This window comes from Anthonomus grandis, chromosome 11 (genome assembly GCF_022605725.1).
Source record: "Anthonomus grandis grandis chromosome 11, icAntGran1.3, whole genome shotgun sequence".
Lineage (NCBI taxonomy): Eukaryota > Metazoa > Arthropoda > Insecta > Coleoptera > Curculionidae > Anthonomus > Anthonomus grandis.
In genome coordinates, this window is record NC_065556.1 from 29,915,623 (window position 1) to 29,931,055 (window position 15,433).

The following is a 15,433-nucleotide window of genomic DNA, read 5'->3' on the forward strand; positions in this document are numbered from 1 at the left end:
ATGAGAGTTGAAGATGCAGAGTGATCTTCCACATGAAAAAAAAAGAATGGCTTTGATCTTTCGTGGATTTACCTTAAAGCCAACTTTGGTTCACGCAAGCCTAAAGTTGGGTAAGATGGTTTTGGAGTCTACCACTCATGCTAAACTATCAGAATATGTGTCAAAAATTAAAATATAATCGAATTAAATTTGCTAATATTATTATCATCACCGTTCTAACTAACTATATAGCTAAGCTTCTATAATTAATCTACTGTTTTCTTAAAGTTAACTTTGTTTGCTGACACTTATTCACGCAAAAAACAAAGTTCGGTTTGCCTTATATAGTCGTCAAACGAAACAATATGGAGATAATAATTCGGTTCTAGCAAACACCGAGGAGAATTTGCAGAAAATTCCTAATGCGTTTAATGAGACATACAGCAGCATAATCAAGCTAAATATTAATAAAACGCAAATAGGTATTGAACCCTCATTAAATGCCGAAATTCAATATTTAAACATTTTGTTGTTTCCCAAAATTTTTTCATCCATGTTTTATTTGACAGTAAAATATATTAATTAGAAATTTATTAATGGAATAACCACATTAATTTAAACACTTATTAACAGGAACCTACACGAGATACATCACCATTAAATCAAATTTCTACAATTTTTCTTTTAAATGACAATAAAGAAACTCTTGATGGATGGTATAAAAAAAAGCTACAAAGTTACCTCTTCTACTAACAAACTGCTACAACCCAACTAACAATTGTGTTTGCGTGAGTATGTTTTAAGGCTCTGATAATCTCTTTTACTCCATATTTTACTCACTCCCTGGGAGAATAATTTATTTTTTACTTCCAAGCATTGCAAGCTGTCATTGCTTTCATCGCATAGTTAGTTCCAGGCATCCTATGAATTGCTTCAATAAAATTTAAACAAATTCATCAGGATCTCAACGTTTTTTATTCAGAGTCTTGCTTAAATGCCTGGACGAGTTATTATTTTATTTTTTCCAGGCATCCGGACGTAGACAATTATGGTAACCAATGTATTTGTAAATAAAAATAGTCTTTCAAAAATTATGTAAATTTTAGTCCACATACTCAGGAAAACAAATGGATCTCTAAGTTTTAATACACAAACTCTCAAAACTTTATGGTGAACCCTTTTGATATAATTATCTCAAGTACTATCTGATAAGGAGACGATATTTATTGATGTGTATTTAAACTTAAGCCGAACCAAAGAATATTAAACACACTTAACAGTATCAAGTGAAAAATGATCGCAGTACTATCTCAAAATGAAACCAACCATTTTTGAATTGTGTCAGTGACATAATTTATATGTGCTCTACAAAGGTTAATTTTTATAGGCAGTAGTGTATCTGGGCATAAAAACTGCGTAATCTATCCTCCGTACTTGGTGATTATCAGCTCGATAATGATTATAGGACTATTTAATTAACCCTGTTGTATAATTATGGCTTACTTTTCATTTATTATGATAAGAACCTAGATGTTTCAAGTAAAAAGTTAAAGAGAAGCTTCATTGGATCTTTGGCTTTCAATTGCCTCTAAAATTTCGTCTGTGGAAATTTATTTGGTGTGATGATCTTAAGATTTATTCGACTCATAAAGATAAGTGATGACTACTAAAACAAAAATCAAGGATTCAGTGCCTGACATAAAATAATGATACTCCTCTGTTGGGGATGGTAAGTTTACTCAACTGCTGAAATCAATAACAAAAAAAAAACGATTGCTTGCCTGCTTGGAATTAATAAGATTAAACTTTGCTGCAACTGTTTGGAAGAAGAAAATAACTAAGCTATTTAATTACCTTAAATTACAACAAAACTAGTAGATCAAAAGCAATAATTTAGCTCTTAAACTTATAACGAGAGAATACCACTCAACTGCGTGGAATTAAAAAAAAATGATGGCTCAACTACCTGAATTATTAAAATCATTTGTTTTGTCTGCAATTAAAAAAACTGCTAGAAATTGAGAAATATTTTAAGCCCTGACTAACAGGATCACTAAGATTGTCAAGGCTTAATTTCCTGAAGTGAATCTAGTGTACAAAGGCCTGGAAATAATAGAATAATAAAACTACTTGGTTGCCTGAAATTCAAATGAAAGTTAGCTTTCAATGGCTTCAAATTAAAGGAAGAAATAATTCTTGACGGTAGTTCATAGACTAATAAGATATTGAATAGTACTACTCACTTGAAACATTGAAAGGCCTTTCAATGTTCTAAGACTACTCAACTGCCTGGAATTAACCAAATGAATGTTTAATATGCAATCGTCAAGGTCTCTATAATATGGGAGCAATAAAACACTATTTTATTGTTTTGTACGTTCTAAACATGAACACGCTTCTGTTATTTGGAGTCCATATATATTCACCGTTGTATGTAATGTGTACTAACGCTAATAGAATCTCTCAATTTTATGGTAAATTAAATTTTCTGTTTGTCGTTTTTTCTTAAGCAGTTAGGTATACGAGGTCTGGCTATTAAATAACGAGACTGGTTACGAAAAAGGGTTTTATTATAAAAATTATTATACATTCGAATGCGCCCCTTCAATATACTCCCATTCCCCTTGCCACACATCTTTCCATACATTTTTGCCATTGATCGAAGCAGTGCTGGAAGTCTTCTTTGGTGAGGGCCTTTAGGAGCTATGCCGTTTTTTTGCTTTACCGCTTCCATCGACTCAAATCGGGTTCCTTTCAAAGCAGATTTTATCTTCGGAAACAAAAAATAGTCGCACGGGGCCAAATCTGGCGAATACGGCGCGTGTTTGAGCACTGGAGTGCGCTTACTGGCCAAATACTGCTTCACAGATACCGCGTTATGGGTAGGTGCGTTGTCCTAGTGCAAAATCCACGAGTTGTTTTTCCACAACTCGGGCCGTTTCTTACGAACTCGTTCTCGCAGTGTTGCCAAAACTGACAAATAGTAAGTCTGGTTGAACTGGAACCCATTCAGTCATCACGATACTGAATGGGTTCCAGTTGAATTCCACTGAATGTCGAAAAAAACGATCAACATTGCCTTGAATTTTGATTTGGACATTCTTGCTTTTTTTATTCTGGGCGATGCAGGCGTCTTCCAATGCATCGATTGCCGCTTGGTTTCAACATCGTATTGAAAAATCCACGTTTCGTCGCAAGTAATAATGTTTTTAGGAGTCAGGTTTTTTGGCACCAACTTCGCACAGACTTTTGTCATGTGTAATTCATCGTCTAAAATGTTTCTAACCGTTTCTTTATCGACGTTTACAGTCTCGGCAATCATCCGGGTGCTCATTCGACGATCTGCCCGCACAATTTGGTTGATTTCGGTCAGTATTTCCGGAGTTGAAACAGTGACAGGGCGACCTGAGCGCTGGGGCCGTATTTTTGAAACAACTCGACTTTAATTCGCATACGAAATTAGAGGATTTCGCATGAAAAATCGATATTCGTATTTTCGAACGCTTCGTATGCGAACTTTTTCGCATGCGGTATCTCGAGTGGGTATATACGATTCGAATTTTAAAGTTCGTGTGCGATTTTCAATTTGATTCTGCCCTTTGTTTTGTTTTTAAACTAGCTTCGTTTTTTTTTTAATTTATGTAAGTTGGTTAAGTATTTTCGTAGTGTTTTTTGTTGTTTATTAAGAAAAAATAATAATAATCAAATGGCGAGATTTAACAATCTTGTGAGCCATTTAAAATGTATTTAGATGCTCAATTTAATAAATTATATAGATTAAGCGAGCCTATTACGATGGAATTGATGCTCTTTATGTACTCCAGAGACTGTGTAATCTGTCCGGTACTTTTATCCACAAGGCTTGTGCAGTTTTAGCTGAAAAATCTTGGGTGAATTAGCCCGACTTTAATTCCGAGTGCTCTTCCATAAATGAAATTAATTTTTTCTTTTGCTCACTCGACACAAAACCGCAATATTTTTTATTTTTTGAATCCATCTTAAAAAAAAGTCAATTCGAAAAACCCCAGGAAACGCCATGAAAAAAACCTCAAAATTCCCTGATGTTTTTAAACTTAAATGTTAGATTAGATCCCGTTTGACATAGCCTCCAATAGCACTCGACTTTGCTACGTTGCCACTACAGTTCATGTTCGTATGCGAATGAAATTTCGAATGTTGTTCAAAAATGCATTTTTTAATTCGTGTGCGAATTTTGCCGCTCGACTTTGTTCGCATTCGCAGATTTTCGCATGGTTTCGAAAATACGGCCCCTGGTCATCTTCACTGCTCTCTCGGCGCTCACTAAAGCGCTTACACCACTCAAAACCACGCGCACGAGAGAGAGAATTTTCCCCATAGGCCTCTTGCAACAAAACAATTTATAGCACTCAGTCGGAGTTTTTTTCAATTTAACGAGAAATTTAAGATTGATGCGTTGCTCTTGTTTTTCGGCATGAGAAAAAAAACACGTTCGTTTCAAACCGCTACTGCACGAATACTATAATAGTGACGAAAACGTGTTTTGGTACAAGATATCTGGATACCCAACGCACTATTCGTTTTTTTTCCCCATCCGTCTAGGGCACGCAGTCTCGTTATTTAATAGCCAGACCTCGTATATCTCATCTAAATTTTTCTTTAATTTCTTTTTAGGATAAATAAAACTTCTGTTGCAAAGTTTTTTTTAATTACCTATTTTTTTATGTTAAGATTAAGAATTGTTGTTAGAATATTTAAAATAGTTTATACCATGATATTATGCAGGATATAAGGATATGAGAGGACTTAATTCTTAAGTATAGTAATAATTCTTAAGGTATAGTAACACACATACACATAATATGTGTGTGTGTTTAAAAGGTCAGTCATTGCAAGTACGCCAACGATAGTAGGAAAGAAAAGAGATAAAAGGAGGAACGCGTAGTTTGACATCTTCATATAATCTTCCAATGAGTGTTAAGAGAAGATAAGGACAAGAAACATGTCACGGAGAACATTAAGAGTAAAGAATAGAGGACACGAACATAAAATGCTAAAAGCCCTGAAAGTAAGTCAAACAAATAACAAAATTAGCGAAAAACATTAAAGGAGGCTTCAGACAGAACTGACATTTTTCTTAAAGCAGATTTCGTCGCTATGATGTACAACTTGTTCTTGAAGTGAAGATAACGGAAGAATGGTAAGAAATAAGAGAGAGGTGATGGAGGAGTTACTTTGACTAATTACTAAACGCACAGCAGGAACAAGAGAGATAAGGTGAACTACTATAGCGCAAAACCACATATTATGTGTATGTGTGTTACTATACCTTAAGAATTATTACAAATGGTTATTTTGTTGGATTGTATTGCTAAAAATAAATAATAAAACGCGACAAATTTAAATCTAATCTTTATTATTACCATTAAATATCTGTACAGGCACACAAATCCGAAAGCTTAACATATACACCTTGTTTGTGTGCGAGGAAACCCTATAAACGCTAAACTTTTAAATGTGAGAATAAAACGCATCAGTTTCTCCAAAAAAAAAAAAATAAAATAAAAAGAGATGATTACTTGCTAGATTATTTTAAACTAACCTAAGGTAATATCCGCTTATTAATTCTCGCGTGCGATAGTTTCCGGTTGTTTTTTAATAATAATTAGATAAGCTCGTTTTTAAAATTAGCAGTCTTGCGTAAATAAAAAAAAATCTTTTCCCAATTGGGGATAAAAGTGAATGTTTCAATTACAAAAAAAAAATGTTTTACTTTAAAATAATGAGCAGATAATAATGTGATTGCAATTGCATCACCTTGTCAAATAACCCTTTCCACTGTTTGCAATACTGATTTTCCTGGTCTAGAAAGTTCGGGGATAACATTCACTATTGAACCAAAAAATAATAATTCTACCACTACCCGCTGTCACTTCCCGACCGAAATCAGCGCACCTCACGCGTCACAACTCTTACTAAAAAGATACCAGATGAATTCTGAAAACAGAATTATTAAATAACATAAGGAATAATGTACAACTGACGATAAAAAATAAAAACGTAACTACAGTTGAACAGTAGTCTTAAATATATTGACACTGAAATAATTTTGTTGGCCGCTGGCCACACTTTTCTCGAACAAATTTAAACACCAAGAATCACATTATTTTAAAAGGATTTTGTTTTTTTTTTTTAAAGTATGTACTGGGTAGGTGGCTATTACAAGACCTATAGACGAAAATTACTTAAATATACGACGCATGTGGCTCCGCACGGTGTCCGTTTAACTGTAAGTCAGACTCTGCGGCACCCCGTTGACAGTCTTTGATTTCAACACGTCGTTCTCGTAAGACATCACCGTTTCTTTGCCGTTTTCGAACACCCTAGAAAAAATTTAATGACTATATTATTTAATCCAGTTCAAATTCAAAACTTTGTTATTTGTCCTCAAGATACAGACTTATATGTTTAAAATATGACAAATAAAGACCACCTCGCGATTATATAACCGATTTACAAGACTCGTTTGAATACAAGCTTGTGTAATAACACCTTTACAAGTAATATAGAGGTATAGTTTATTGGCAGCATCTTATTTCTTTTTTATCTAGATTAGTATCATTGGCAAATTTTAAACGACGTGTGGTTAGAGTACTGAATTTTTTTCGAAAATCAGACTGACAATCACGAACTGCACTCATTGATTATAAAAAAACAAAACGGTTAATTGATTAGATATGTGTTTTGCTAATATATTTGAAACTGCGGATAAAAACTAGTTAGCCTTAGATCCTTAATGTTTAGAGGATTAGATATCTTAAGTAATGATATAATATTTGCTTTGTTTCCATATATCTAGATATACGTTTTCTAAGATACAAGTATTAATTATGCTTAAAAAAGGTTTTTTGCAAAGTTTAATAGCACGCATAGAAATTCCATCTTTACCGAATGTATAAAAAAACTTTGTCATATACAGGGTGATTTTTAAGTTCTACATTTTTTTCAAATAACTTTATTCAAAAAAATTGCATTGCCAAAATGTTATAAAATGAGTCCAGTACGGCCCTCTCTAATTTAAATAAGTTGTTCAAAGTTGTTACCATTAACTTCAATACAACGGCACGCAATCGAGAAATCGGTTTTTGTCTAACTGTTGCCGCAGCCTGCTCAATACGTGCTATTAGTTCTTCTTGTGTGTCGATAGTCGTCTTACTTTTCATATACCCCCACAAAAAAGTCACGTGGATTTAGGTCTGGCGACCTTGGTGGCCATGCAACTGGGCCATTTCGGCCAATCCACCGATTTGGGTAACTTATATACAAAAATTCGCTTACTTCTCGTCTAAAATGGGCAGGTGCTCCATCCTGCAGGAGCCACATAACTTGCCTGATATTCAGTGGCACGTCTTTTAACAGAACAGGCAGATTATATTGCAAAAGTTCAAATAAACATCGCCCGTCAAACGGTCTGATAAGATAAATGGTCCAACAAGTATCCCATTTACAATTCCTGTCCACACATTAGCCCATTAGCAGAAAAGCGGTATTGAAAATTGATTCTGCGAATTGCATATCAACAGACTAAACATGCGTATTTCGAAAATTGTTAATTCCGTTTCGGGTGAATGTTGCCTCGTCCATGGCTAAAATTTTGTTCGAAAAATGTTGATCACTTTCATGTTGTTGTAGGAACCATTCACAAAACTGAACTCTGCGGGGGAAGTCTTGAACACGTTGAACGTGAAAGGGATTAAATTGATTCTCGCGCAAAGTTGTCCATACTTTTGTTTGACTTAATCCGACCTGCCCTGCAACAACTCGAGTACTTGTTCTTGGATCTTCTTCGATGAGATTTAAAATTTGTTCTTCCCTATGGACATTTTCAGGTCTCCTTCCTCTTCCTGCATGCCCTCCACGATATTCCCGTGAATCGTCAGTATCCCGTTGAATAAGATTTATGAAACTTTTGGGTGTAGGATGACTCCGCAATGGAAAGCGGTCTGCGTATAATACCGAAGCAGCAGCAGCACTTTAAAGACACTCTCCATAAATAAGCAACATATCCACAAGTTCATTGTTTTCATAACGATGTGCCATTTTTAGGATTTGCAAATTTAAAATTAACAACAATAAACCAAAAGTGTCTAAGACTAACTAATCGGTACAATGCGTGATCGAAAATACAAAAATTTGAGCAAAAACTAAACATAAACAGACTTATTCACGTTTTTATTCTGTATGTCCCTTGTTTTTGAGTATATCGAAAAAAGTTATTTGAAAAAAATGTATATTTTACCGAGTTCTATACACAGTTAAAAAAAAAGTATAAACTTATAATCATAATCATAATAATCATAATCATAATTTTTATTGATGCCAGTAATATACATTTTACACAAGTCAAAAAATACATAGGTAAAGTCAAAACAGACTACTTAACAGTACTAACACTAAGAACATTAAATTAAAATTCGACTATAATCAAAACAATAAATGATGTTGTAAAAACCCAGTAACATCACCTTAAAATATGTGGTTAAAAAACTCCTCTAATGAATAAAAAGCATTCACTAATAAAACTTTTTTGATTTTTGTTTTAAAACTGTTTAGAGGTAAGTATTTTATTTCAGAGGGAAGAGCATTAAATAATTTTATTCCCCATAACATACAGAAGGTTTTCCAAAATGTACACTGAGGGCAGGGTGAGAATGCCAAGTTGTTTAAAGGCTGCCTTGCAGTCCTCCCTATATGCAAGACCAGCTAGTACCCTTATCACCCTTCTCTGTATACCGAACACACGTTTGGTATCAGATGCATGTCCCCAGGCTAGAATACTATATGACAAGTGTGAATGGAAAACACCAAAGTATGCAGTTCTCAGAACTGCTGCTGAGACCCTATCACTGAGCCCTCTTATTAGATAGGCAGCTTTGTTTAGCTTTAAAGTCAGTTGGTTGATGTGATGACCCCAATGTAAACGTTGGTCTAGTGTGACTCCTAGGAATTTAGCTGTGTCAGCAGACTCCACCTGCCCAAGTTCCCTCATAGAGAAAATGATTTTAAGTGTCTTATCTGAGTTCATGAGAAGCCGATTGCTGCAGAACCAGCTTTCAACTCCTTCCCGCGCCACCAGGGATCCCTCCAGGGAAGCACCCAGAGTGTCAGCCCGAAAGGATACTGTGGTGTCATCGGCAAAGAGGGTAAATTTTGTATATTCACTAATTAGTGGAAGATCATTGATATATATTAAAAAAAGAATGGGTCCCAGAATTGACCCCTGAGGCACACCCATTGTAATATCGCCTATTGCCGACGCCACCCCAGCAAAACTCACAGACTGACACCTGCCCTCAAGGTAAGATTTCATAAGTTGAATGCTTGATGGATTAAAATTATAGGCTTTGAGCTTTCCAAGAAGGATCCCATGGTCGACGCAATTAAAAGCTTTACTCAGGTCGCAGCAAAGAACTGTGTCATATTGAAAATTTTGAAAACCTTCAAGAATATCTGAAACCAAATCCAAGACGCCCAGAACTGTACTTTTGTCTTTACGAAAACCAAATTGACATTTGCTAAATAAGTTGTTTTTTTCAAAGAAGTCCACAATCTGTTCAGCTAGACACCTCTCTAAAATCTTGGACACAATTGGTAAAAGAGATATAGGCCTGTAATTATCTGGTTTATTGCAATCACCCTTCTTAAACAAAGGAATTACAAGTGCCTCCTTTAAAACAGATGGAAAGCATGATTCTTTAAGGCACAGATTGATTAAATTTGTAAGTGGAACAATAATTTCATTTGTAATTGATTTTAATATTTTAACATTTAGACCAAAAATATCCTTACTATTTTTATTTTTGAGGCTGGAGATAATATCACGGACTTTGTTATAGGATACTTCATTGAAAGAAAAAACAATATCATGTTTGGGAATCAATGATATTGGATCAATATTTGAAATTGGCATTCCTGACTTAAAAATCACCCTGTATATTTTGTCCGTAAAATTCAATTTACATCAGACAAGTGAGATGGAACATCATGTTTTGAGTGTTAAATAATGTTAAGTCTTTTTGCGGTTGCCCATAAATCAGACCGACTCAAATATATGCAATTTTTCCCCGACAACGGTGTATTTAGTATAATTTCACCATTCTCGATTTTCAAATAAATCCCCATCAGAATTTAAACTCAATACTCACTTCTTAGTAGTGATTTTCTTTCCGTTAACGAACCGTGTCGAGGTGGAGGTGCGTTTAACTGTAGCTCCGCCGCCGGCAGCACCACCTCCCGATCCATTACTGAACGTACTGTTGATGCTGCTGTACGAGGAAAAACCACCGTGGCCCCCGTGACCTCCGCCAGCCGCGTGACCAAAGAAATCGTCCATAAAACCGCCCCCGAGGAGACTGAATGGGGAGAACAGGCCGCTCAGCTGGTTTTGGGGGTGGGAATGTCGGGTGCCGCGGTGATGGTGGAGGTGGTGATGGCGGTGCGCGCGATGCGGGTTTTGTAAGTCTAGTCAGGAAATCAATTATTAGTTTAAGACAAAATTGTATCAAATGTTTAAGGGGACATTGAATCTTTGAATTTATTAATTGATCTTCTTTAACACTTACATTGCTAAATATTTCTGTTTTGCATTGTAATTCAAGAGACAGTAGTAATTGCTTTATTGTTTTCGGCTTTTTTTTTAATGGCCTTGTGTCGAGCACATTTTGCCACAAGTTCCAAGTGGAACAACGGTATTCATGTTATATGATAGCTCTTATCTCACAGCCACCTATACACCTGTGTCTCAAACAAATTAGAAAAACTTATTGGTTCACTTAATTATCTAATTATTTATTTTTAAATGTAGGTCTCTTTATTAATTTGATTAAATAAACAATAACCGACATGGAAAGTAGAAGACACAGATTTCCTGCATCTAAACATGATCTTTGGTTAGAAAAAATTGTCAACGTAAAATTGAATAATCTTAGTAAGAATCATATACATATGTAAATGAATATAAATCACATTTTTAAAAGAACTGTGAAAGTTTGTGTCGATTATTCATATTTAGCCAATTATAAGATCATCCGAAGATGTGGTGTAATTCTGGTTCTTCTATTTAGGACATAAATAAGTCTGATACACGGATTTTACACCCAGTATTAATTAAAGCCTGAATGGTAAACACTAGTACAATGGTTGAAATGGCTTAGTACTATAAAATATATTGCAAATATAGTAAACATCACAAGCATACAGTGGTGGCCAAAAATTTGGAAACTTTTTTAATTTGTATATTTTTTAAGAAACCAGAAACTATAATAAAGTTACTTATATTGTGATAAAGTATATGTAATATATTAATTAACTTAACATATTAATTTGAAATTAAACTTGTTATAAAAAGAAAATGAAATAAAATTAATACTTTCTTGGCCAAAAGTTTGGAAACTGAAGAAAGTTATTTATATAAATTACATCTAAATCAAAATCTGCTAATATTTTGTGGCATATCCCTCCGAATTTATTACTTCTCAACATCTTCGTGGCATAGAATCGACAAGTCTTGCACAGTCTTCACTGGAAATGGCAGCCCACTCAGTTTGCAGTATTTCCCACAGTTGAGCCTTGTTTGAAATCGAATGGTTTCGAATCTTCCTGTCCAAATGATGCCATAAATTCTCTATGGGATTCAGATCTGGGGACTGTGAAGGCCAATTCATTAAAGCAATGCTCTGTTCATTTAACCAGTTTTTCACAAATTGGGACTTGTGTTTAGGGTCGTTGTCTTGCTGAAACAACCATCTCAATGGCATTTACTCCTCAGCATAAGGCAACATGTTGTTCTCCAATATGTCTTTGTATAGAAAATGTTCCATTATTGAATCAATTTCAACCAGAGAGCCAACACCTGATCGGGAGAAACAACCCCACACCATTACGCTTCCACCATCATGTTTTACCGTAGGTATTTGGTATTTGTGGCTGTGTTTTCTTGTATCTTTTGGTCGCCGGATATAACGTCTCCCGTCACTCCCAAATAATTGAAACTTACTTTCGTCACTAAACAATACAGTATTTCAATTCGATCCTTTCTATTTTTCTTTGATATTAGTGGTTTCTTTACAGCAACTCTTCCAAAAAGCCCCACTTCATTTAGCCTTCTTCTCACCGTGCGAGCAGATACAGAAATCCCCATTTCACTCATTTCTCCAGAAATATCTATAGAAGTTTTCTTTGGGTCGTTCATCGATATTCTTTTCATTACCTTCATGGCCCTTTTGGACAACTCTCTTGGCCTTCCTTGCTTGTGGGCTACCGAAACATTTCCTCACTCTTCAACTTTTTTAATTATTTTTGAAACAGTGCCAATTTCAATTTGTTTATAACCCTTCTGGTATAGTTGAACTCTTTTACTTTTTAAATCACTAGATAAGTATTTACACTTAGGCATGATGCCTGTCTTCACTCAAACAAAATCGTACCGTTAAACAGATTGTAGTAAACAATCATTATGATTTTATTAAAGGTTTCCATACATTTGGCCACAGAGAAATAACTCCTCTTTCATCAAAACTAATAAACAACATTCTTTTGCTCTACCCAGTTACATAGTCACATAGTGCCTATCCAGCAGCGGCCCACCTTTATGCCAGCCTAGCTCTTTTTAGTTTATAAATATAAGTTAATCCTAGTTTTAGTCATTCTTATTGTACCTAAGCTACTGTACTCTGTATCGTACTTTAATATATTATGTTTTTAAAAACAATCTTTCGCCACACAAATCTAAAAGTACCCCCATTGGAATTTCTTTATTTGCTGATAAACTGTTTATTTATATTTTTGAGAGTTTTCGCATTGCGATATTTTCTGCATTTTTTGAAAAAGTTTAAAGTTTCCATATTTTTGGCCTCCACTGTATTTATTCTAGAGAGTAAACAAGACAAAATTAACGAACTTTAGCACTATGAACTTTTTTAATTAACTGAATACAGAAATGCTTGATATTTAACAGTTTGCAAAGAAAGGTAATATCTCTAATCTCCTCTTAATGCCAATTAAATTATTAAATCTATTTAATAGTAACAGACGTTCGATTCTTCTGGCAGGATACACATCATCCTACCTACATGCTTGCAAGATATTTAAAAAGATCTTCTCTCCTTTTTACTCTGACATAAAATGTTGCGAGGACAGAGTGGTATTTCCACTTTTTCAAAATTTATAATACAGTAAAGAAAAAAACAATGATGACATTTTTTTAATTTAATGAATTTTACAGGATTTTAAGCTTTTTTGATATTTTTTATTTATTTTGAACTAAATCTTCAATTGGCCACTTATTGGCAGCTGTACTATATTTAAATTTTTGTTTTTGAAGTTACTTGGTCATGTTATGTAATTTAATAAAGGATATTATAATAATAATAATAATAATAATAACTATTATTATTAATGTTGAGAGGGGACTGACCTTACTATTAAACAAATTAACCGTAAGGTTAATTAACCTCTCGATTATATCGCACTGAAATTTACGCAAAATCCTATTGGTATATAAAAATTTTGCAATTTAAAAAATCTGTGCAAATCAAATACCCTTGTTATTAAACTAATATCCTCGAAATTAAAAATGAGATCAAATTTTTTTTTTTTAATTTAATTTTAATAATTTTTTAGATTTTTTGTTTTTATTTTTGCAAATCTAACCTAACTGATGATGCTCCAGCTAGAGCGAAACACGTGTAGCCTGTTATATATGTTGTGAGACCATGACTTTGGTATTTTTTATTTTTTTGGTAAGAGTGACATTTAAAAGTATTGAGTACCATTTTATTATCTTTAAACCACTGACATAGGTAAATCATCAGTAAATAGAGCAAAGCAAAGAGGTCCTTGTGGTACCCCTAATGTAGATGTAAAACTTTTAGATAAACTGTTCCCCACTTTAACTTGATTTAACCTCAGATCAGAGAAATATGATTTTTAGGAACACACAAGCCATTCTACTAAAGTTGAGTTTTTCAATTTGTCAGAGTCTTTGGTGCAGTCTGTTAAAATTAGATGCTTACCGGTTAAGAGATCAAAGACATCACTGCCGCCGAAAAATTCCCTAAAAACGTCCTCGGGGTCCCTGAACGTGAAGAATCCAAAGCCAAAGTCGAAATCGTCCTCGTATCGGCTCCTGCCACGCGTGCCTCCATTGAGCAAACCGTCTTTACCGTACTGATCATATACGCGACGTTTTTTATCTGAAATTTAAGAAAACAAAACGTCACGTTATTATGACTAAAAATAATTCAATTAAGTCAAAAGCATCAAAAAAGAGGACAAGAAATAATCCGATACTGCTTTCCCGGCCTGTATATACACACACTAACTTCCTGTAAAGATTATGCAGCTTAGGTAGGTTAATTCAGGTTAATGCATTTCAAAACTAAAAAATGGCGAAGGTTAGAGGGTCTTTTAGAGGCTCTAGGAGTAATGATTAAGGAGTCAATAGGGATTTAAACGATAAAAATTAAAGTCAAGATTGCAATTCTTTATATTAAAGAACTGTATCCCCATAATATGTTAAATTTTCAGCAAAAAAGTCACACAAAAAAAAGGAGATTAGCACATTTAGGAAAAACAAGGTTTATCTACCGAAGGCACGTTGCGAGAACGGGTTGTGCATGTCGAAATAGCTCCTGTAGTTCCTGGACGATCTCGAGGCATTGTTCCTGCTCCCGCGGGCGTCGTATATTTTTCGTTTTGAATCTGTTGAGATGGAAAAAAACGCATCCAATTTACCCTTGAAGGTTATAACTTAAAAACAACTAATTATGGAATAATTTGACCTAATTACGCGGATGATTATACATTTTTTGTAAGTAATAGGTAAAGTATTTTTGGATAAATAACGTAAGTGATGTTTATCGCGTTTAAATGAAGTTGGAAAAGATCCCAAAGTTCGTCACTTAACATATGAATGAATCCCCAGATTATTATCATGGTGTACGTCGGACGTCAGGCTTAAAATAGGTCGTGATAAACAGAATATATGAATAAACTTTACATAAACCACGAATATTTTCCTTTTATGTTCGAGTAACGGTTGTTTATCAGCGTTTACTAATCGGTCTACATACTCACTAGACGCCTTGTTTTTAATAAAGATGACAAAATGTGAAATGTGGAGGTTCCATAGACTTTAATAAGATAAAATATTATTTTTTTTGCTTCTTTAGTTTACTTACTGAGTTTTTGTTTTATTTAGACTTCAAAGCTACAGACAGATATGGACAACTGCCAATCTTTTTCAAAAAATACATGTCTGGCCATTGCAGATTTTGGGTGCTTAAATTCTTGCTATCTTTCTATAATTACAAATACATTTTTGCTCAAAAGGAAGCTTTGCCAATGAATTTCGTGTTATGCTTGGATGGTTTGACACCCAAGAAAGTGTTTTGCCAAGTGTGTCTACTGCTCAACA

The 15,433-nt window shown here is 34.3% G+C and overlaps 1 protein-coding gene across 5 annotated transcripts in view; it reads right to left on the minus strand.

Moving 5' to 3' along the window:
* Positions 1 to 5,357: 5,357 nt before the first annotated feature.
* LOC126741986 (dnaJ homolog subfamily B member 6-like) overlaps positions 5,358 to 15,433 on the minus strand; it is a 41,536-nt gene continuing 31,460 nt past the window's right edge. For 4 of the 5 annotated variants that reach the window (XM_050448497.1, XM_050448499.1, XM_050448498.1 and 1 more), the window contains exons 4-7: positions 14,605 to 14,718; positions 14,031 to 14,210; positions 10,164 to 10,479; positions 5,358 to 6,341 (exon numbers count right to left, since the gene is read on the minus strand). In XM_050448497.1, coding sequence (XP_050304454.1) covers positions 6,242 to 6,341; positions 10,164 to 10,479; positions 14,031 to 14,210; positions 14,605 to 14,718 — 710 coding nt within the window. In that variant the 3' untranslated portion in view covers positions 5,358 to 6,241. The remainder of the gene's footprint in view (positions 6,342 to 10,163; positions 10,480 to 14,030; positions 14,211 to 14,604; positions 14,719 to 15,433) is intronic. The other variant, XM_050448501.1, reaches the window with a different exon arrangement.